We start from the raw sequence: 22,770 nt of genomic DNA, 5'->3' as shown, positions 1-22,770 counted from the left end.
CGAAAAATACTTCCCCTCAGCAAGATGAATATAGGATTATAGTTGAAAATTAGGAAAATAGTTGAGAAAGGGTAATAAAAATTACTGTACTGTGTTCTTACAACCAAGAAATTACTATTATCAATATTTTGGCGTATATCCTTCCAGCCTTTTTCTCTTAACATATACAGACTATGCCAAAAAAAGTGGAATCGCATTATACATACAAATTTAATAGCCTTAGCATATCTTGACTAATTTTTCTCATAATAAAATATGGTTCTATAGCATAATTTTTGGTGGATGTATACTCTTCTGTACATGGCTGAATATGCCACAGTTTATTTAATCAGTTTCCCATTTTTGGACTTTTAGGTGGTTTCCAGCTTTTTGCTATTATGAATGACAATGCAATAAACATCCTTGTAAATAAATCTGCGAGTATATCCATGACTATTTTCTTAAGATAATTACTAGAAGTAGAATTGCTAGACTGAATTATACGCATGTTTTAAAGGCAGCAATGCATAATGCCAAATTACCCTGGAGAAAGATGGGATGAATTTACATTCCTACCAGAAATGCAAGAGTACCCATTTCCTCCACCCTGATCTGTAGTCTGTGTTACCATTTGTTTCATCCTCATGATATGATGGGTGATGAATAGTACTTTGTGTTTTAATCTGCATTTGATTGCTATAGAGATTGAATATATTTTCATATACATATTGGGCATGATTTTCTTTTTGTACTAAATTGCCTGTCACATCCTTTGCCAATTTTTCTACTTGCATATTCTTTTCTTACAGATTTAAAAATCATAAAGTAAGGCTAGTTCCCTACTATCTGTCAAATACATTGCAGATTTTTTTCCAGTGTCTCCTTTGCCTTTTAATTTTGTTCATGATATTTTTGTGTTGCAGAATTCTTTAATTTCCATGTAATTGAATCCATTATTATTTTCCTTTGTGTTTTCTGCTTTTGATTGCATACTTAGAAACACCTTCCCTATGTTTTATCGTCCAATAAAATACCCTTAATTATTCATTTGCCAATTTTTCTCCACCATTGTTTAAGTTGATTCTTTAAAATTACTTTAGAAGTATTTTGTCACGTCTCTCCATCCACCTCAAAAAATTCCTTTTGGGATTTTAATTGGGATTACATTAAATGAATAGATTAATTTGGTGGAGAATTTATAAATGTACAACTTTATATTAGAATGTAAACTCCATGGCGGGGAGGATATATATATGTTTTGTTCACCGTTAGAGTAGTTTCCTGGACTTAGAAAAGTAGCACCTGGCATATAACAGGTGCTTAAAAAATATGTGCATAAATGAATTTTAAATCTTTTCAGAAATGATGTGTGTCTTCTATTTATTTAAATCTTTTAAAATGTCCATCAGAAAAGCTAGTAGTTATTTTCTTATAGTCCTTACTAGTTTCTTGTTAAGTTTATCCTGGAAATTTTATGTAACTTTGTCATTTTAAGTGATTCTTCAATCAACGTTTTTTCTGGTTATAGCTGTCATCTAGGGAAATCGTTGGAGATATATGTATTTATATATTATTTAAACTAGCCACTTACTGGACTCTTAAATTCTAGTATGTTCTCAATTCTTTGGGGCTTTGTATATAGAAAAATCACATAATCTGCAAATAATGGTCATTTTGCAACCTTCAATCCAACATTTACCCTTTGGTTTATTTTTCCAGTTTTCTCATGGCATCCGTTAGAACTCTCTGAACAATGTTTAATAATAGATTAGAGAGTAATCATCCTTGTCTTGTTTCTGACTTCAATGGAAATTTTTTTACCACAGGAGTTTGAGATAGTTATTCTTTATCATGTTAAGAACATATCTTTGTATTCTAGTTCAATATGGGTTTTTCTCAGAAATGGATATTGAATTTTATAAAATGCATTTTGGGCATTTATTGATTTTTCTTTCCCTGATGTGGTGAATTATATTAATAGATTTCTGAATATTGAACTCTTTTTTTCATTCCTGAAATAAATCATTCATGGTTTTGATGCATTCTTTTAAAAATACTCTTCTGGGTTTGATTTGCTGGAATTTTATTAATTTTTGCATCCATAGTCACACATGATAAAAAGCAGTTCACTTTTTGGGCAGCCTTTGTTTAGTATTGGCATTAAGACTATAATTTCCTAAGATGAATCAGGGTGATCCCCACCCATTTCTTTGCCCTAATGGAATTTAAATTAGATAGGAAGTCTCTGCTCTTTTAAGATTTATTATTCACTTGTAAAGCTATCCAGATATGGAATATTTGGATAACATTTTTTTTCTGTTTCATTTAAAGTTCTTTAAAATTTTATTTTGCTGCTTCTTGAGTAAATTTTGGTCGTATTTTATATAAAATAATCCATTTCATGTGCCTTTAAAAAATTATTAGCCTGATTTACAATATTATTTTTATTACTTAAACCTTCTACTGTGGATATGACATCCCATTCTCATTCCTGGTGCTGTGTATTCCCACTTCCTCTTTATTGGCCAATCCAGATGTTGGTTTCCTCATAGATCTTCTCACATAAGCCAGTTCTTGGATTTACATATTGGTTCTACTAACTTTCTTGTTTTCTGATTTACTGATTTTGTTTTTATACTCATTAATTCTTTTCCATAACTCTTCTTTGGTTTATTTTGTTCTTTATGTTTTTCTACAATAGAATAAAATGGGTTTGATTATTTTCATATTTAATTCAATAATAAAGGCATTTAAGACTATGAATTTTTTTCTCTGAGTATAAATTTGGTCTTATCCCATACATTCTGACATGTAGTATTTCCTTTATTGTTAATTTCTAGGTAGTTTGCAGTTGCTGTTTTGGTTTTATTTTTATTCTAAAATAAAATAAACACACTCCGAGGGTGTGTTTTCTCATTTCTAAGTGTTGGAATTTGTATTCTTTTAAAGATTTGTTGATAATGTCTAGTTTTATTGCATTATGTTTAGACAATGTAGCCTACTTAATGTCTGTGTTGGGGATTTATTGAGATTTTCTTTGTGCCCTAGTAATATCATACTTAAATGATATATCTCTGGGACATAGTATTTAATCTTCATCCTCATTTATTGTTTTTGATTTTATAAAGAATTAATGTCTCCCACTGTATTTGATTTCTGTTCATTTCTCTCTGTTTCTGATAGCTTTTGCTTTGAATATCTTGAAACGCTTTTCAAAGTATACATGTTTCTATAGCTATGTCTTCATTATGGATTATGCCTTTAATCCATGTAAAATGACCTACAAAATGATCCTTTTTGTCCAAAAGAATATCCTTTTCCTTGGCTTCTACTTTGATCATGTTATGGCTCTATTTATCTTTTTGTTTATTTTTGCCTTGGCATACTTTTGATGGTCCCTTTATTTTTACCTGTTTTGTGTCACTTTATTGTAGTATTTGTTAGTTTTTGTAAATCTCCTATAGTACTGTCTTTGGCATCTGTTGCTGTAGCAGAGAAGTCTGAAACAGTCTATTATTGGTTCCTTTGTAGGTAACCAATTTTTTTTCTAGGTGCTTGTGGATTTTCCCCCTTACCCTTGTATTTCAAGACTGTGTCAGGAAGCATATCATATAATTGTAGGCTTTTCTTTTAATGGACTTTTCTCCCCTGAAATGCAGTAAGTTCTTTCAGTTTTTATATATATGTCTTTTTTTCAATTCTGAATTTTTTTCTTCTATTATATCAGTACTTATAACTTATACGCCAGGTCCTCTGGTCTTTGTCTCCCATATCTATCATATTCTTTCTCATCACTTTCATATCTCTGACCTTATACTCTTTCTTTTGAGAGAGAAATAGGGCTGACCAGCATTCCCATCACCTCACTGATCAGCAGCTGCCAGGAAAACAGTTGGATGCCTGAAAATCTTGTTGGTGCACACCAGGGTATCTGAGTCAGGGAATGTGGAGAGGGAACCTTTCACGTGTCCGGAGTTCAAGCCCGGAGAGGGTGTTCTTTGTCCATTTGCCTTAGACTTTTCTTTGCCTGGTTGGTTTTGGGTTTTTTTGGTTGTTTTGTTTTTGTTGTTTTTTTCTAAATAGTGTGTCCTTCAGGCTTAGCTTTCAGGGGGTTTGGTGGATTTTCATCTTTTTCTGTGTTTTCTTAGGTACTTTGAAATAATGGCCCAGTTAGATTTTCACTTTCGTGAGGCTGGTCACAATAAGCGTTCTTTCTATGAAGACCCTGAGCACAGAGGACTGGGGACTCCTGTGGATCCCTCTGGTCTATTCTGGGCCTGTGGGTGGGTAGTCCTCATGGGGAAGCTCCACAGGGCTGGGGAGGGGACTCTTTGATACAGGACACAGAGGACATGACAGAGTGAGTATTTTCAGTCCTATTCTGGCCTCCTGCCATCTCTGGGGCTCCATAGTTATTTCTAAGAGAAGGATTCAAAGGACTCTGGGTCTGAAGGCTCTCCCAACAACAGCCTCCCTCCCTTCCAGCTTTGTCTGGGGACCTTATGCTTTGGATATGCCTCCCAGCTTGCTGCAGGGGGTGAAGCAAAGAGGTAAATACTTATCTGGGGAACTAGAGAGGAGGCAGGCATCCCAGGTTGGTCAGTTTGAATTAGAAACCCTTGATTCTTGGGTTTCGTTGTTGCTCTTCTTGCCAGTTTAGCTGGGCCTTTGGACCACTTCTGTCTGTCCCTGTCAACTTCGTGTACTGGACACATGCACTGGAGGCGTACCACCGTTGGTGGGCACAGGCCCTTTGGGGGCATCTTCCTGACATGGGGTGTTCAAGGCTTGCTCTGCTTGCTTTATGCCCCCAGTCCACCCTCATATTTGCAGACCGTCTCGTCATTTCAACTAATGGCAAACCTGATAGAGGACATACATCACACGGTGTGACAGTGAGGTTTATAGAGCTGGTGGAAGCTTCCAAAGAGCATTTTAAGCCATTAACGGTTTTAGTGGGAAGCTGGGAGAGACAGCATCAGGAGGCTGCCAGCCAGACATCACCTTAAGCCGGAACCCTTTCCTATTGATTCTTTTATTGTCTCCTAGACACTGATTAATTGGAGTTCTGGGGCTCAGATGCCCTCTTCTGCCTTCCTGAGGCACGCAGGCAGCGGTCATCGTGGTTAATGGGACAGACTGAGCGTCAACTCCTAGACCCTCTGGGTGCCCTGACTATCAGATGCTCTAGGCTCATTTCCCTATTACTTCCGCATCCCTCTGAGTTCCCCAAAAGAGCCATAACTAACCAAGGGACTGCATATCCAGAGGGGAGCAGATGTGGCCCCCCGAGGCCTCCAGCCCCTCAGCCAGCACAGCTACACTGACTTCTGGAAGTTCATGACTTGTCAGAAAAACTTGACGAATTTACTTCCTGGTTGACTTGGCTTTCTGTCTGCCCTGTTTCCAAATTAGAGAAAAAGTTATATTACATGGCATAGTTAAAACAATACGATAATGATTAGTAACTTCTTCATTAAAACTGATAAAATATACTCATATTTCCACTCAGAAATTTATTTATGCTTTTATTCAATGTCAATGTCCATCTCTAGGGTTTGTGGTCAGCTTGGCCTTCTGAGAAACTTCCGTTCTGTGGCCTTGAGGCTGGCCATGATTTTTGACCGAAAGCAATGCCATTCTTCCCCGAAGGAGCAGAGGACCTTATTGGGCACAGCTGTCCATTCTGTGGATTTTCTCCTCTGGAGTCAGGGTCAAAGAATGTTGAACTCCCTGAAGTCTTGTGTGTGGTTGTAGTGCCAGTGAGAATTTGAGAGGACAGGGGCAGGGCAGGGGAGGGCAGACGGGAGCCCCTGACCCAAAAGATGCCCTGTGCCCCTGCAGACTTCTCCATGATGACACCCATCAATGACCTCCACACAGCCGATTCCTTGAACCTGGCCAAGGGGGAGCGGCTCATGCGGTGTAAGATCAGCAGTGTCTACCGCCTCCTGGACCTGTACGGCTGGGCCCAGCTGAGCGACACCTACGTCACGGTAAGGAGAGCATTTGGGGGTGAGGTGGGGCAATGTGTGTGACCCCCACCAAATCCAAAGGGAGAACTCCTGATCTTTGGCATGGCCATGGCACTGCTGGTGGCCTTTGGCCAAAATTCAATGAGCCCTTCCAAGGTTTCTAACCACTGTGGTTTCCTGAGACAGATAACCTGCCCAGTGGGCACTTCTCTGGATGAGGAGCCAGGAATTTCTGGATCCTATTTCTAGGGCTACCCTTGACCATTGGGAGAGTCCTCCTGTAATTCCATTTCCCCAGCTCCAAATAAAGCTGAGTCCTCTTCATCTCTTATGGGTCAGGGAGAAGTAAAGGTTCTTGGGGGGAAGATTTGGGTGCAGTGGATTTAGGGAAAGAGGGGATTCAAGCAGTATGGCATTGAAAATGACCCCTCTCCCTCCTTGCCTCTGAGAACACGTGTCTTTCCTTCAGTTGAGGGTCAGCAAGGAGCAGGACCACTTCCTGATCAGCCCTAAGGGAGTTTCATGCAGCGAAGTCACAGCATCCAGCCTGGTGAGTACAGTCCGGCCTGTCACCACCCATTTCTTGCTGAAATGACAGTACTCTCTCTGCTCCTACGGTGAGAAGTCATCTCCAAGGTAGCCCCTGCCATCCTGTCCTCCTTGCAGTTCGCAATCTAGTGGGACAGAGAAGTCACATGGACACCAAAACAAACTGAGAGCACAGAGCATGATGTGATCAAGAGACGAAACGGGAGGTGCAGGCTGCAAGTGCAGTGGGAGGGCGAAGGGAGAAGAGATGAGCCTGGAGGGCTCTGAGCCTGGGATTGGACAAAGGCTGGGAGTCGGGAAGCCTTCCAGCTGAGGGGATACATTAGAACGACAGCCAGTGCTTTGTCCCAAAGCAGTGCAAGACTCTTCTAGTGCCGGTGCCCTGAGAGAGAGCTTCTGGGCCCCCTTGCTGTCCTCCTGCCCCTTTTAGGCGTGGTAGGAAGAAACTTCCAGAATCGGTTTCGATCAGGAAAGATTTCTGGGTGCGGGGGTGGGGGGAGAGGAGAGCAGTCTAGGGACTGGCTTAGAAGCAGAAGAAGTCGAGTTCAGGTGCATTTTTACATTGACACAAAGTTGTTTTTGTCTGTGCTTAGACGCGATTAAGGAGTGGCTTTTGTCTTCTGTGTCACAGTCAAAAGTGGCAAAAGTCTCTGGGGATGATGTTCTATGAGATTGTTAATGTTAGGCAGTGCCATGGCTTAGGTATGTGCCAGGTCAGCCGCAGCGACCAGCAGTTGAGTGTGTGTGTGTGTGTGTGTGTGTGTGTGCGCGCGCACGCGCCCGCCCGTGCGCGTGCGCGTGTGTTTTCACCATGACACCCACAACCCCTTGGAGTCAAAAGCAGATTGTAAGACCAGTGACTGCTCTCCATGTGTCCTTTAAGACCTAGCTTTCGGGTGGCTGGTAAATGGGTGTTCATTATATGATCCTCTTTACCTCTGTGTGTGATTAAAAATTTTTCAAAATAAAAAGTGGGACAAAAAGGAAAAAGGCTCAGTTTAGATGTTCTTCCCTTTAATAGGAGGAATTAAGACTCCTCCCATCTGCTTCTAGAGAATTCTGTGAATGGTTCTCCTCTTGCACCTTGCTACTCAAAGTGTGGTCCGTGGACCAGCAGCAGGGCTATCACTGGGATCTTGTTAGAAATGCAGACTCTCAGGCCGAGTTCTTGGCCTACGGAATCCGAATCTGCATTTTGACAGGATCTCCAGGTGATTCTTTTTTTAAATCAAATGTTTTTAAATTGGAGTACAGTCGATTTACAATGTTGCATTAATTTCTGCTGTACAGCAAAATGATTCAGTGATACGTGTATATGCATTCTTTTTTATATATTTTTTCCATTATGGTTTATCATAGGATATTGAATATAGTTCTCTGTGCTATACAGTAGGACCTTGTTGTTTATCCATTCTATATATAAAAGCTTACATCTGCTAACCCCAGCCTCCCACTCCATCCCTCCCCCAACCCCTCCCCCCTTGGCAACCGCCAGTCTCTTCTCTATGTCACTGATTCTGTTTCTGTTTCATAGATAGGTTCATTTGTGTCATATTTTAGATTCCACAGATAAGTGATATCACATGGTATTTGTCTTTCTCTTTCTGACTTACTTCACTTAGTATGATAATCTCTAGTTGCATCCAGGTGATTAAAGTTTGAGAAACTCTGCTCTAGCGTTTTTCAATGCTGAATTATAATCGCCTTTGTTTCCCAGTAGCCTGTGTGCTCACCCTGCAGGCAGGATTGGGGTCTCTTGCCCCCCACATAAAGCACATCCATTGCCCGTGGTATGGTGGAGAGTGGACACAGGTGGGTGGGCGTGTGCCTGGCCCACCTGCGGGGAGGGGAATGAGGGGCCTCTGCCTGCTGGTGGCCGGAAGTCTCTCTTCCCCCCCGGCCCAGATCAAGGTGAACATCCTGGGAGAGGTGGTGGAGAAGGGCAGCAGCTGCTTCCCAGTGGACACCACGGGCTTCTGCCTGCACTCGGCCATCTACGCCGCCAGACCCGACGTGCGCTGTGTCATCCACCTGCATACTCCGGCCACAGCGGCGGTGAGTGTCAGCTCTTCAGCCAGCATTTCAGTCCCCGAGGCTGGCGGCAGACCCATGGCACCTGTCTCTCTGAGGGTCTCCCTGAAGAAAGACATAAGCCCCCAAGCTAGGAGCAAACTCGCCATATAAAACAGTTCTGGAAAGATTCCCTGGAACTCAGAGCAAGGTCAGGAGGGGACACCCAACATGGGAACCTCCTCCTCTGCATTTTCTAACTATGGAAGTCTAGGTGAGGGGAGACAAGGTGAAGATGTGTAAAGTCTTCCCTGCTGCACCCCGCACCTGCTACATACACAAACCGGTGCCGCAGGCCCGGGTGACGGCACCTTCCGAGTGTCTGGGAACTGGGAGAGAGCAGAGGGAAGACCCTCAAGGAGCAAGCTGTCCCCCAAGGGTCTCTGGGCATTCCTCCATGTCTACCTGAGACGCTGCGGTGCACCTGGAAAGACAGCAGACAACCAGTCTGGGTGTTCCCTCAACCCTCACCCCCAGGCCACATGCCTACAGGGGCAAAAAAGACCTGTCACTGGCCTGTGTTTTTCTCCGCAAATCACTCCGGTTATAAGCACTCAGACCTTCCAGAATTCGGACTAAGACTGCATGTTGTATTCGTGCCAAGTATCCATTTCTGCAGAGCCGGGGCTTCCACGAGGGGCAAGATGAGTGAAGGGGGGCGAGCGGCTCTCCTAACCTCTTCACGCTCCTTGCTTTTAATAAAAGGCGGGGTTTGGGGCATGGCCGTTTCAGCCTGTGTTTTAACCCTGTTCTCTGGCACTTGCATTGCTCCGTTGCCGGTAAAATGGGGGCTTCTCAATGGGCCTCCCTGTTAGTGAAGAGTCGTGGCTGTTGATGCACTGACCCAAGGCTGAGGGTCTCACGCAACCCACCCCAGGGACCCTGGACCCTGCTTCAGCCCAGCCTGGTGCCAACTCCACCAGCCTTGCCTCTTCCCGGGTCCTAGGAAAAGAGCCAAGCAGGGGTGGGCAGCAGCACGCCACCCCTCGAGCGTATGCTTTGCAGCAGTTTTAAAAGGTGATGTCTTGACGTGGCAGCTGGGAAAAGTGTGACGAAAAGGCTTTAGAGGAAGCAGTGAGAAAGCAAGAGCCTCGCCAAGGCGGGGTTGGGGGAGGTGGGGGGGGTGCCTTTCTCGTGCGCTCGCTCCCTCCCCTGCCACGTCCCCAGACAGAACTTGTCTGTGCTGCTCTGAGGCCAGGGCGACTGTGACAGAGGGGCGAGGAGGGGGGTGGAGCTGCTGCGCTAAACATTCATTCCGTCGTCTCACTACAGGTGTCAGCCATGAAGTGGGGCCTCCTGCCTGTGTCCCACAACGCCCTGCTGGTGGGGGACATGGCCTATTATGACTTCAATGGCGAGATGGAGCAGGAAGCCGATCGGATCAACCTGCAGAAGTGCCTTGGACCCACCTGCAAGGTTCGGCTCAGCTGTTCTGGGAAGATGCTCCGGGTGGGATTGTCAAAAACCGACATCACAAGAGCGACAAATGTTCTTTGGAAAATGTTTATAAGTTGCAGATAAACAGCAATAACAACAAATGATATAAAACTCTTTCACCCTACCCTGCGATTTGGGTGCACACCCCCATAACTGTTCATATAGATTTACAAAACTAGGATTATAAAATACATTCTCCCTTTTCCCCTTAGTGATATACAGTAAACACCCTTGTATGTTACTAAATACTTTCTAATCACTAGTTTAAATTGTACTTCATTGTATGAATGGCTGTGCCACTATTTACCTACACAGTCCTCTATGGTTGGACATTGAAAAGTTTTCCCCCAAATATTCTCTTAATATAAACAACTCTGTGATGAAAATTCTTTCAGCTACATCTTTGTATTTGCTTGGGATGATTTCCTTAGGATAAACTCCTAAGGATGCACATTTTAAAACTCTTACTTCATAGTACCAAATTGTCCTCTCCTCCGGCCATGACTAGTACGTGAGAATGCCATTTCCCTACAGTCTCCCCAAACTTGACTGTTATCACTTTTTATGTTTTTGCTAACTTGATAGAGATAAACAGAATCTCATTATTACTGCTTGATTTAAGTCTGAAGGCCTCTTTCATAACAGCATGTAATTAGGGCTGTTAGCTTAGGATGGGGAGTTTCATAGCCAAGCCTGGGTGGATGCACGCTTGCCCCCTTCCTTGAAAGGCACTCACTCCCGGAGTCATTTTCCATCTGAGAGTCCCTGTCTTCCCATCTCTCACATAGAGCAGAAATCCCTGCCACCCTCTCCTGCCATTCCCTGAAGCCTCATTAGCAGTGCCAGGAGAGGAGTGATGTTCACAGTTGTGAAACGGTACAAAAATTTAAGAGATGGGGCATTCACAAAAGATCTGCAAACTCTTGTGAGCAAAAGTCACGGTCTCTTTCCATCTCTCTGGGCTCTTGAGACGAAAAAACTCCAGCTGTTTTCAGCAAGAGTGGATGTGAAGAATAGGCCACTGGGCCTCAGCCCAGGTGCTGCAAGGACAGATCTGATACGTGGGTCTGTGGCCCGACTCCCAGGTGGGTGTCACCTAGGTATCTTTCAGAGAGTTCTCAAGGATAAAGCCAACCAAGAAGAGTTTCCAACAGGGAGGGTGCACCTGGACCTTGGTATAAATTCATTTCTGTTTTTTTCCCCCTTTTAGATCTGCCTGCCCCTGGCTGAGCTACAAACATCGCTCCATCAGGGACAGCCTGGGTTCTGGTTCCGACTCTGCCCCTAATTAGCTGGGAGACTTTCAATTTCTTTAGGCTTCTCTTTCCTCATTAGTAAAACTAGTGAGTTAGATTAGAAGGTCGCTGTGGCCTCTTTCATGGAACTGTAAGATCTTAGAGCTGCCAGGGCCTCACGGAATTCGTGGAGAGGAAGCCTGAGGGCCAGAAAACAGGGGACCCAACTCACCTGTGTCTGCAGAGACACCTCTCAGAGGACCACCCGCTTGGGTTTGACTCACAAGTCCACTGAGTTACAGGTGGGCAAGTGCTTTTGAGGTTGGACCCTTGTATTCAACAGCAAGTAATTTCACTCACTTTAACACAAACATTCGTTTTTCAGACTTTAAGCTCTTCAGGGCCTAAAAACCCAGGCCTTGCCCAAAGAAATCCACCAAGCTATTCAGTCTCAGTTTTCAAAAGCATCTTCAATTTTTTAGGGTGGATGCTTTAAACGTTCGTTTGGGTGGATATTAAAACTCATGGGGTGGGTGGGTAGCATTCGGTGTTTGTACAGGGAGAATGAGTAAGGAATTGGGGGGGGGAGGGGCGTGTGCTCCAGGACTGGATATGAAGTTGATCTGAATAAAATGAAAACTCTCTCCCTCTTAACTCAAGTTTGGAAGGCTTAAAGTTTTAATTGGCTGTCTGCTCCTGTGCAGATCCTGGTGCTAAGAAACCATGGAGTGGTTGCTCTGGGTGACACCGTAGAGGAGGCGTTTTATAAGATCTTCCACCTGCAGGCTGCGTGCGAGATACAGGTGAGCAAGTTCCTCTGGGGTGTGGGCCCAGGAGGGACCCTGACAGGGGCCTGGGGGCAAAGGTGGCAGCCCCATGGGCCGTGATTTAGGGAGACCTTTGAGTGGGGCCCTCTGAAAGCCTCACCCTATTTCTCTGCCTTGGCAACACCTGATTCTTCTAAAGTTTCACGTTTGGAATCAGTTTTGTAGCTTTAAAATTTTCCACCGCCATTGTCTAACAACCAGCACCCAACTCTTGGGGATCAGTGCTCAGGAGGGGGAGCTGCCTGGGTTCATCATAGGACAGTGGAAGGAACTGTACTTCCCATGCTCCTGTATAACCTGGCGCGTGTACCTGTTACCTCTAGCTGTGCCCCGAGACACCACACAGGTAAGTCTTCTTTCCTTTCTTTGTTCGGAGAAGGGTAGTTTGCAAAGACCATGAATGTGGTCAAGTCCAGAAAGAGAAGTGGAAAGGCCCAAGTAGAGTGTTGACATGGCAGGCCTGACCCCAGGGAAGCCCCAGGGTGATGTCCAGGGAGCCCATGGTGAAGTTCTCCTAACTGGTAAAGGATGAGATAGAGCGTGGGTGGGGAGTGTCAGTAGTCGTGGGACCCCTAGAAGACTTGATGGAGAAGCAATAGGAAAACACACATCCTGTAGTTTTATCAAATTACCAGGTAGTGTTGGATAAGCCAAGCATATGCTCCTTCCGGTGTGGCAAGCCGTCAGGTGAGTAGGAGGGTCTGTCACAACTGACTGGGCTCCATCCTTCCCAGCCTGCGCTCTGTGCTCTTGGGTCAGGGACTCGCCCTCTGCAAGCCTCCATTTCCTCAACCTCAGACCTGGGTCTAGAGAGACCTTGTGAGGATGGCCTTTCAGACAAGGAGAGGTGTTGCCGATGGTATTTTTAGGACTCGGTTGACAGAGGGAGAGGCTAGCTGCTCCAGGGTGAGTCGGCTCTTTGCAGGGCCCTTCTGGTGTCCCATCTGCCCTCTCCTGGCTGGTCTGGGCAGAGCAGTGCCCCGAGGAAGACGGCCTGCCCCTCTCTTGGGCGTTATGGGGGAAGAATGGCATAATCCCAGAAGCAGCACTAGTGGAGGCTCTACAAGTGGGATCTTTCTCAATGGTCTTTGAAGGATATGTTGAGAGGACAGTGATGAAGAAACGTTAGAGGAGGTGGTGTGAGACCCTCCTGACTCCCCATCCAATAATACTGGCCCTGAACTCTGACCCCTGAGTGTTGTTAGAACCTGGCAGAGCCTCTGATATGCCTACTTTCCCTTCTCCACATCTGAAGAGTTGCCCATCTTTCTTCTGAAGAAGAGGCTTCCAGGAGAAAATATCTCATGAAAAAGAACGAATGGAGAGAGGTTCCCAGGTGTCCCCCCTCCACCACACGGTGAAGGATGCCTTCCCCAGGCTCCAGATCCCCAGAAATGGCCACTGTGAAATTTAAGCAAAGGGAGGATGGCCATCTAGCAGCCGGGGAGATGAAGGGCAGAGCTGCCAGCCACTTTCCTGGACGGCCCCAGCTGCTTCTCTTGGCCCTGTCTGCTGTCACTTTCTTTTCAGTCAGGACTGGTTTGATGTAACCTTTTAAAAGCGCATCAGGCGATGGGGACAGATAACCCCAGGAAAGCGCCAGTGGATTTTTTTTCAGCAGGTGGAGCAGGAAGGCTTCTAGAGGGTGAAATGAAACTGGAAGTTGTGGGGAAAAAACGGGAGAGATTGGACCAAGAGTGTGGGTGCATTAAGGCTCGGAAGAGCCCAGGTACGGCAGCCTGCAGATGCTGTTGGGACTGCAGTCCCTGGAAGGGTCATTTCTGGTCAAATGCCCAGCACCGAAATTCTGTTTCCATCATGACTAGTGTTCTCCCTCAGTGGCCTTGGCAAACAAGCAAATGCGTCCGCGGTCATTTCAGCGGTTCAAGGCTAAGAGCCTATTCCATTCTCCTGGGGACAGTGTTCTCTTTGCTCCCCATCAGTTTGGGGTTCCAGGAAACTGGGTCATCCTCTGCTGAGAGAGGCAGCTCCCTGCTCTGTTCACAGGCAGATGAGAAGCTCAGGCGATTCTCCATCTGCTACCCATCGCCATGGAAACGGATGGGGGAAGGGGGAGGTGAGAGGAGGCAGCTCTTGCAAGGGTGTGGGCAGTTTTCTCCTCCTCTGTGAATGACCAGTCTCCAGGGGCTATTGCTTCTCAGCCTTTCATGGTAAAACCTCAGAATTTATTTATCAAAATGTTTCTATGGCACTCCGTATGCACCAGGTGCTATTCTAAGTGCTTTACAAATATTACCTTAAATAATCCTCACGAGGTAGATACTATTTTCATTTTACAGATGAGAAAGCTGAGGCACAGGGAGGGTAAATAGCTGCTGAAAGTCACACAGCAAGTAGGTGGCAGAGCCAGGATCCAAACCCAGACAGCCTGGTACCCAGGTCCTATGTCCTAAACACTACATTGCACTGCCTCTCAGGAAGGCAAGCGTCGGTGGGAGAGGTCAGCTGTCAGGTTGGGACCTCTCTTCAGGGAGTTGGCGCTTCAAGTCAGGGTTTCAGGGTCCCAGAGCTCGAGCCCTGCCTTGGCCAGGTAGGGGTCCAGGATGAACTTGGTAATTGATCAACCAGCTGGGATTCACTAGCTTTGCGAGTGCGTTTCCAGGTGCTCAGCCTTCCAGGTGCCAGGTGTGAGGGACTTCAGAATTAGAAAACACGGGTCAGCAGAGGGCAGAACTGGGACCAGTGAATGAACATAATAAAAAGGTAGATTTCAACTCAGGGTAATCTATATCAACTCACTGTAACCCTTCTAACATTTGGACAACAGTATAATAGGCTGCCTTCCCAGGCACGGAGCTGACCACTTCTAGGGATGCTAGACAAGGACTCATTTTGCGTGAGAGAATGGAATAAAAGGCCTCGAAGTCTCTATATTTGTAGGGTGTGGAGTCATCCTTTTAAGATAAAAATGGAGGCTTCCATAGGACACATGCCTCGGATGAAGAGAGCATGGAAATGCTCGTCGTTGCTTCTTCCTCTTCACAGAGTGACGGGGGTCACCTTGGAAACGCTGCCTGGCTGACCTCTAGGAAGTCTCACAGGGGCCACGTGTTACACTGGTGAATTTAACACACTCTGGAGTGTGTCCAGGATCCTCGTGTGTTCATAGACCTGTGTTTGTCAGCAAGCTACACTGCATTCTTTTCATTTTCAGTGAAACAATAACTGGCACAAAAGCTGGAACACTGAAAGTTTATATGATCAGAGCCGTTCCCCCATAACAAGCAGGTTTACATGGGATATCAAATATTAATCAGAATGCTGGGGTCTTGATGTGCCTGTAGCCACCTGGATTGTCCCCTCCCCATGGAGCCTTGACAGTGGGACAAACGCTCTAAGTCTTCTGGTAAAAGCTTCCTAAGGCCTACACAGTGCCCGGCTGTGACTGTCAGCATTTCATGTGTCTCCTCTCTCTGGGCTTCCTTGACTGGATAACGCCATCATGGAGGGTCTTCTGCATTTAGACCTGTTAATTCAGCCCAACATGCAGCTACACTGATATTTCACTGGCCTAGAAGGCAGCTTATTTCTTTCAAGTGACTTTTTTTTTTTTTAAGGGGAAATATTTCAGACATACAGAAAAGTGCAGAGAGTCATATAATCGACACCTGCTACCAACCAGATTTAACAAAGATCAATGGCCTTTTCCTCTGGAAGAAGTAAAATGTTACAGACAAGAATTGAAGTCCCCTTTTCTCATCTTCCCTCCTTCCCCAGAAAGAATCACAATTTGTGGTTGGTCTGTGTCCCAGGTGATTTTTCAGTACTCTGCATTGCTTTGTTCTTAAGGTTTAACACTTGCTATGTCCCCCTAAGAACTGACATTAGGAAAGAAATACTAATACCTCTTTCCCTGGAAATGGGCACAGGCCCTACAAGTTTGGAGGGGCTTTCCTCTGGGAGGAAAAAACCAACTACAGCTCAGTTTTCCAGACATTTCTGTTTCTAATCTTCCCCGATCTCCATTCTCTGTTACACAGAGGAGCACAGGTACACGCGCAGGGATGTGTGTGTACACGCGCACACCCGTGTGTGTGAGCTGAGCGTTCTCTGCCCTTTGCGCAGGTGTCTGCTCTGTCCAGTGCGGGGGGCGTGGAGAACCTCATCCTCCTGGAGCAGGAGAAGCACCGGCCTCACGAGGTGGGCTCCGTGCAGTGGGCGGGGAGCACCTTCGGGCCCATGCAGAAGAGCCGGCTGGGGGAGCATGAGTTCGAGGCCCTCATGAGGATGCTGGACAATCTGGTGAGTCTCCTGCCGTTGTCCTTCCAGGCCAGTCCTTTGTGGCTTAGCTCCCCCAAAACCAGTCCATATGAAGCATTCGGTGGGCGTGAGAACTGCCAACATCACAGTTAATTTGTTAAAGCCCCTTGATCGGCCACTTGACTTAGAGTTTGTGGTCATTCTCATAGTAGTTGAGTTTTCTCAAGTGGTGGCCTTTGCCACCCCTTTTCCAAGGGCTGTGGTTGTTATCATACCTGCACGGTGCTCTTTAGAGAAGGGGTAGGAAGCCCTTGGTTGGTATGAGAGGTGGTAATCCAGCAAAAATCAGCACCACAGAGCCTCTCTCATTTTGTAGCTTTGTTCACTCCTCTTTTGCAGTTAGTTCTGCCTTTCTTTCTAGTCTCATGACTTTAACGCGGAAAACACATAATGCCATTAATTTCCCTGTTCCTGGTGAGCAGCATTAAAATAATATCCTATTGTAACGTATGAATCAATCAATCAGGTAGGGCGTTAACTGGTATATGTCCAGGAGTGGGCTTTAAAGGATCCAAAGAATTATAAGACATCCTTCCTTCTGGAGCTAACAATTTGATTGATGATATATGACGTAACTATGAGACAATTCAAGAATAAGAAGAAAGCATATACAGTGGGGAGCTAATTGCAGGAAGAGACTCTGACTTCTTAGATTGCTCGAAAAAGCGAAGATGAAACCTACCTCTGTGACATTTCTGTATCATTTACCTCCCCTCCCCCTCACCGCTACTACTTTGGACCCTCTCTTTGTTGTGTCTGGGTCATTGCAATAATCAATCCTTTCCTTCTGCCCCCAGTTCCTCCAAATCACTTCCACTTTATTACCAGGCTGAGCATGAGGGTCACTTTATAATGGTGAAAGGTACACTCCACAATGAAAATACAACTCCTGTTAACATTTGTGTAACTGTGGCTGAATAAAGCACCAGGACCAAGTGGTTTCATGCAGAAATTCTTTCAGACCTTTAAGAGACAGGCTATTCTTATGCTATTTAAGCTGTTACAGATAAGAGTGAAAGAAGGAAACCAAACCATAACAATTATAACACATTCAGACCAATCTCACTTTGAGTTGATGAAAAAGGCTGCATGAAAACTAGCAAATAGTATCCAGCATAACATTAGAATAATAATACACAATAACCAAGTGAGGGCTCATTCCTAGTATTGAAGGATGGTTTAATATTATAAATCTTTTAAATATATTTCATGATATCAATGAGTCAAAAATATAAACCTTCTGATCACTTTGAGATCAAAAGTTATTTGATAAAAATTTAATATTGATTTATAAAAATAATAGCTGTTAAGTAGGATAGGAAGCCATTTATTTAACATGATTAAAATGATTTTTTTCTCAAAACACACACCAGTATCATGGTGAAACACTAGAAGAATTTCCATTAAATTTTGAAACAAAACAATGAAAATATAATGAGAAAATAATCCTATTTGCAAATGCAGCAAAATCAAACTTTAAGCAGAACCCCTTTAAAGACAACTGTAAAATTTTACCGATAGACCTCAGAGAAAACCTGAAATCAGTGAAGAGCTATAATTTATTCTTGGTTAAAAGCTTCAGTAGGGTAACTTTTCCAAATTAATCAATAAACTCAATGTAATTTCCTCAAAAGTGGGGGAATGTATAAGGACTGAGCAAAATGTTCTTTCAGGTGAAACTCAGAATGGCTCGGAAAATCCTATAAAAAGAAGAGTGGGGTTTCCCTGGTGGCGCAGTGGTTGAGAGTCCGCCTGCCGATGCAGGGGACACGGGTTCGTGCCCCGGTCTGGGAAGATCCCACATGCCGCAGAGCGGCTGGGCCCGTGAGCCATGGCCGCTGAGCCTGCGCGTCCGGAGCCTGTGCTCCGCAACGGGAGAGGCCACGACAGTGAGAGGCCCGCGTACCGCAAAAAAAAAAAAAAAAGAGTGATTACCACCACATGGTACAGTGTGATAAGGCTTGAGTCACTAAAGGGTGGAACACTAGTCCAGAATGCACAGGCCAATCAATGCTACAGCTTAGAGAATCCAGAAATAGATCCCAAAGGCATGAAAATTTAACACAGGATAAACAGCCATCTTATAAATCTGGGGGAAAAAGATAGACTGTTAGCCATCTGGGAAATAAAACTAAGGTGGATTACTACCTTGTCCTTTCAACAAGATAAATCCCTGATTTGTCAAAAATTTAAACATGGAAAGGAAATTGATATAGGTATTTAAAAACATAGATTAATAGTTTTAATGCTCTTGTGTTGGGAAAGACCTTGTCAAGCATGGCAGGAAAGTCTGAAATCGTGATGCCAAATATTAACAGATATGATTACATTAAAATTCAAAATTTGTATTTTTATAAACCACCCCACCCACCATATAAACAAAGCTAAAAGAGCGGCTGGGCCCGTGAGCCATGGCCGCTGAGCCTGCGCGTCCAGAGCCTGTGCTCTGCAATGGGAGAGACCACAACAGTGAGAGGCCCGCGTACCGCAAAAAAACAAAAACAAAAACAAACAGATTCATATCTTTACTGTAAAAGGAGGTATTACAAATCAATATGAAAAAGATGACCATCACAATAGAAAAATGAACTGAGAACCCAGTTTACAAAGGAAGATATTCAAGAAGCCATTAAGTGTAATTAAAAATATCCAGTCTTACTAGTAATCCAAAAAGAACAAAACAAAAGAAGAGGATATTACTTTTAACCCATCTGATTGCCAAGGATTTTTTTTTTTAATTTTTAAAAAATCCTTTAAATTTCAGTTGAAATTCAGAATGGCTCAGAAAATCCTATAAAAAGAAGAGTGGGGCAATATTCAGTGCGGGGGAAAGGAGACGAGAACTGGGAACTCCAGCACAATTGGCAGAAGTGTAAATTGGCTCAGTGTTTTGGGAAGACGGACATGATAAATATATTAAAACTTATACTGTGCTCCCTTTGACTCAGTCATTTTCATTACTAGGCACTTATGTTAATTGCCTAAAGAAAAATGTGTAAAGATACTCATTTCAGGGTTGTTTATAATATTTTGAAAATAACAGTGTCCACTGGTATTGGTTAGATAAATTATGATATGTCCGTTCACTGGCATATTATGTAGTTGTTTAAAGGTTGCTGTGTATTTGTAGGTTCAATAACATGAAAAAAACTCCAAGACACATTGATGAGCTAAAAGCATCTTATAAAGCTGATTATGTAGCATTATTATTTACAATAGCCAAGGTATGGAAGCAACCTAAGTGTCCACTGATGGAAGAATGGATAAAGAAAATGTGGTACTTATATATGATAGGATATTATTCAGCCATAAAAAAGATGGAAGTCTTACCATTTGCAACAATATGGATGGACCTTGAGGGGATTATGCTAAGTGAAATAAGTCAGACAGAGAAAGACAAATACCGTATGATCTCATTTATATGTGGAATTGAAAAAACACCCTCAAAAACCAAAAATCAAAAAATTCATACTCATAGATACAGAGAACAGATTGGTAGCTGCCAGGTGGGAGGCAGAGAGAAATGGGTACAGGGGTCAAAAGGTGCAAACTTCCATGTATAAAATAAGTAATCCTGGGGATGTAATGTACAGCATGGTGACAATAGTTATTAATACTGTATTATATATTTGAAAGTTGCTGAAAGAGTAGATCTTAAAAGTTCTCATCACAAGAAAAAGAATGGTAACTATGAGAGGTACTGGATGTTAATTAGACTCGTGGTAATCATTTCACAATACACACAATGTTTTTTTCATTGTGGTATAGTTGATTTACAATGTGTTAATTTCAGGTGTACAGCAAAGTGATTCAGTTACACATATAATACGTACAGATATTGAATCACTATGTTGTACAACTGAAACTAATGTAAAGTTACATGTCAATTATATCTCAATTTTTTTAAAAAGCTGCTTATGTGGTACAGTCCATTTATATACTGTTTTATATATATTATATGATGCATTAATTATATAGTCTGTATATTTACATACATGCATTTGTATGTGTGTGCTTAGAGAGATGACTGAAATGACTTTTAGTGGTTGTCTCTGGGGATGAGATTTTGCATAAAACCCACTTTTTCCTTATGTTTTTTATATTGCTTAATTTTTCTACACGGCTCTGTACTTTTCTTGTAATCCACTTTCTTTTTTTTTTTTGCGGTACGCGGGCCTCTCACTGTCGTGGCCTCTCCCATTGCGGAGCACAGGCTCCGGACGCGCAGGCTCAGCGGCCATGGCTCACGGGCCCAGCCGCTCCGCAGCATGTGGGACCTTCCCGGACCGGGGCACAAACCCGTGTCCCCTGCATCGGCAGGCGGACTCTCAACCACTGCGTCACCAGGGAAGCCCCAGTCCACTTTCTTTTTAATGCCACTTTAATTTTAAAAAGGATGACAGGTAGAGCCGAGAATTGCTCCAGCAGCTGTTAAGATTCCCGAGTGTTCATTCTCAGTAACAGTCCACCTTTGGGGGACATGGTCTTGCTTAGGAGACAGGGATGTTCTTGAGTCAGAGTTAGGGCTCCCAAGAGAAAAATAGTTAAGAAGCCTCAGAGTCGAGGAAGGGAGGGCTACTGTTAGAATCAGCTGTGAAACTTTTTAAAATCCTGTAGCCCAGATTGCACCCCTGTCCAGTGAAATGGGGAACTCTGAGTTGAGCCCGGGCATACACACTTTTAAAGCTTCCGCATGATTCTGTTTTGTTGAGAACTACTGGACCAGACCAAAAGCTGGAGCTCTGTCTGGTCCACAGGATTCTGGGAACTTTCTCATCCTGATCAGAGGGCTTGTTGGGGTGGAGGAGGGGAGGGGTTGGGGGACCAAGACAGGGAACAATTCTGAAATACACCAGAGGTGCGGCAAGGCCTGGGTTGTATTACAGAGACTTTGGGTTAAACTGAGGCCTTTAGATGGAAGGGGGTAAAGCGTGTGAGCGGACGAGCAGGCATGTACCTGACCATATTCCCCACCACATGTGGTTCTATTTTTGTCCTTTTTAGGGTTACAGAACAGGCTACACCTACCGCTACCCCTTTGTTCAAGAGAAAACCAAACACAAAAGTGAGGTGGAGATTCCAGCCACGGTCACAGCCTTCGTGTTTGAGGAGGACGGCACCCCGGTGCCCGCCCTGAGGCAACACGCCCAGAAGCAGCAGAAGGAGAAGACCCGCTGGCTCAACACGCCCAACACCTACCTGCGGGTCAACGTGGCCGACGAGGTCCAGAGGAGCATGGGTAGCCCCCGACCGAAGACCACGGTAAGGAGGGCAGAGGGGCTCCGCTGGGGAGATTGGGGTGGAAGGAGAGTGCCCAGCTACCTGTGTGGGCTAAGCAGCTTTAAAAGGGAAACAGCAAACCTCCCCTGGGCCTGCACTAGTCCTGTCTCCCCCTAAGTCTTCCTATTGGGCATCTGGGAGCAGCTTCTCATGCCTACAGAGCAGATCACCTGTTTCTTGCACCCCTATGCTGAGTTTTTGGTCCAGAGGGTGGCTGGACCAGGTCACTCCCAGCAGCATGAAAGCTTTTTGCTCCCATATCTGGAAGGGGCTTCTGGGAAATTCAAGGGAGGGGTACCCAACATTTGAACTGACCATCTGATGCAAAACCAGAAGGTGCATGGGGTACTTGCTTCTATTACATTGTCCACTCCCTTTATAACCCTCTTCTGTAGAGAGGTGCTTGCTTTAGACATTAGATGTGTGAGACCTGCCCACAGATTGAGTTTTTACAAATTGTATGCTCTTTTCCTCTCTCTCCCTCATCACACACCCTGGCTCTTAATTTGATTTTCACTAACAAAGTAGCTGGCAGCCAAATAGAATAGCTCTTCGTTTAAAAAAAAAAACAAAAAAGCCCTGCAAATTAACATCCATGAGTCATCTAATACTACAACACCAGTGGCTGCCTGTCTGTCAAAGCTGGCACCACGGCTCTGTCCCTCCTCTTAAGTGTTCTTTATGGCCATTGATCTGGGGCCTTTCTTTGGTTGCTGGGTCATTTGCTGCCCATCTCTGCTCTGGGAGACACACATCAAAGAGGCCCAAGACAAGGGAAAGTGTTTGTCTAGGCTTGCTGACTTGCACGTAGGCTGGTCGGCCCAGATCTCATGGGGTGGACCACTAGGGTGGACGGTGAGCCATATGCCTTGCCTTACCCACCGGGCCTTGTGTGTGTTCAGTGGATGAAGGCTGACGAGGTGGAGAAATCCAGCAGTGGCATGCCCATACGGATCGAAAACCCAAACCAATTTGTGCCTCTGTATACTGACCCCCAAGAAGTGCTGGACATGCGCAACAAGGTAAGGGGATAGCTAATTACCTCCCATCTTTTCTCCCTCAAGGGCGTGGGGGGGAATCCCCAGGATGCGCCTGACTTACCAACATACCAGATGCCTCTTGTGGAAAAGAAACTAC

The 22,770-nt window shown here is 44.6% G+C and overlaps 1 protein-coding gene across 2 annotated transcripts in view; it reads left to right on the top strand.

Moving 5' to 3' along the window:
• The window catches only part of ADD2 (adducin 2), a 109,358-nt gene that overhangs the window by 69,088 nt on the left and 17,500 nt on the right, over window positions 1-22,770 (top strand). For both annotated transcript variants that reach the window (XM_032653172.1, XM_032653173.1), the window contains 8 exons: window positions 5,824-5,975; window positions 6,424-6,504; window positions 8,409-8,558; window positions 9,846-9,989; window positions 11,950-12,048; window positions 16,159-16,335; window positions 21,358-21,615; window positions 22,536-22,655. In XM_032653172.1, coding sequence (XP_032509063.1) covers window positions 5,824-5,975; window positions 6,424-6,504; window positions 8,409-8,558; window positions 9,846-9,989; window positions 11,950-12,048; window positions 16,159-16,335; window positions 21,358-21,615; window positions 22,536-22,655 — 1,181 coding nt within the window. The remainder of the gene's footprint in view (window positions 1-5,823; window positions 5,976-6,423; window positions 6,505-8,408; window positions 8,559-9,845; window positions 9,990-11,949; window positions 12,049-16,158; window positions 16,336-21,357; window positions 21,616-22,535; window positions 22,656-22,770) is intronic.

The sequence above is a fragment of the Phocoena sinus genome, chromosome 13 (genome assembly GCF_008692025.1).
Source record: "Phocoena sinus isolate mPhoSin1 chromosome 13, mPhoSin1.pri, whole genome shotgun sequence".
Classification (NCBI taxonomy): Eukaryota; Metazoa; Chordata; class Mammalia; order Artiodactyla; family Phocoenidae; genus Phocoena; species Phocoena sinus.
The sequence above is the reverse complement of the archived record's forward strand: the minus strand, read 5'-3'. Positions and strand labels throughout refer to the sequence as shown.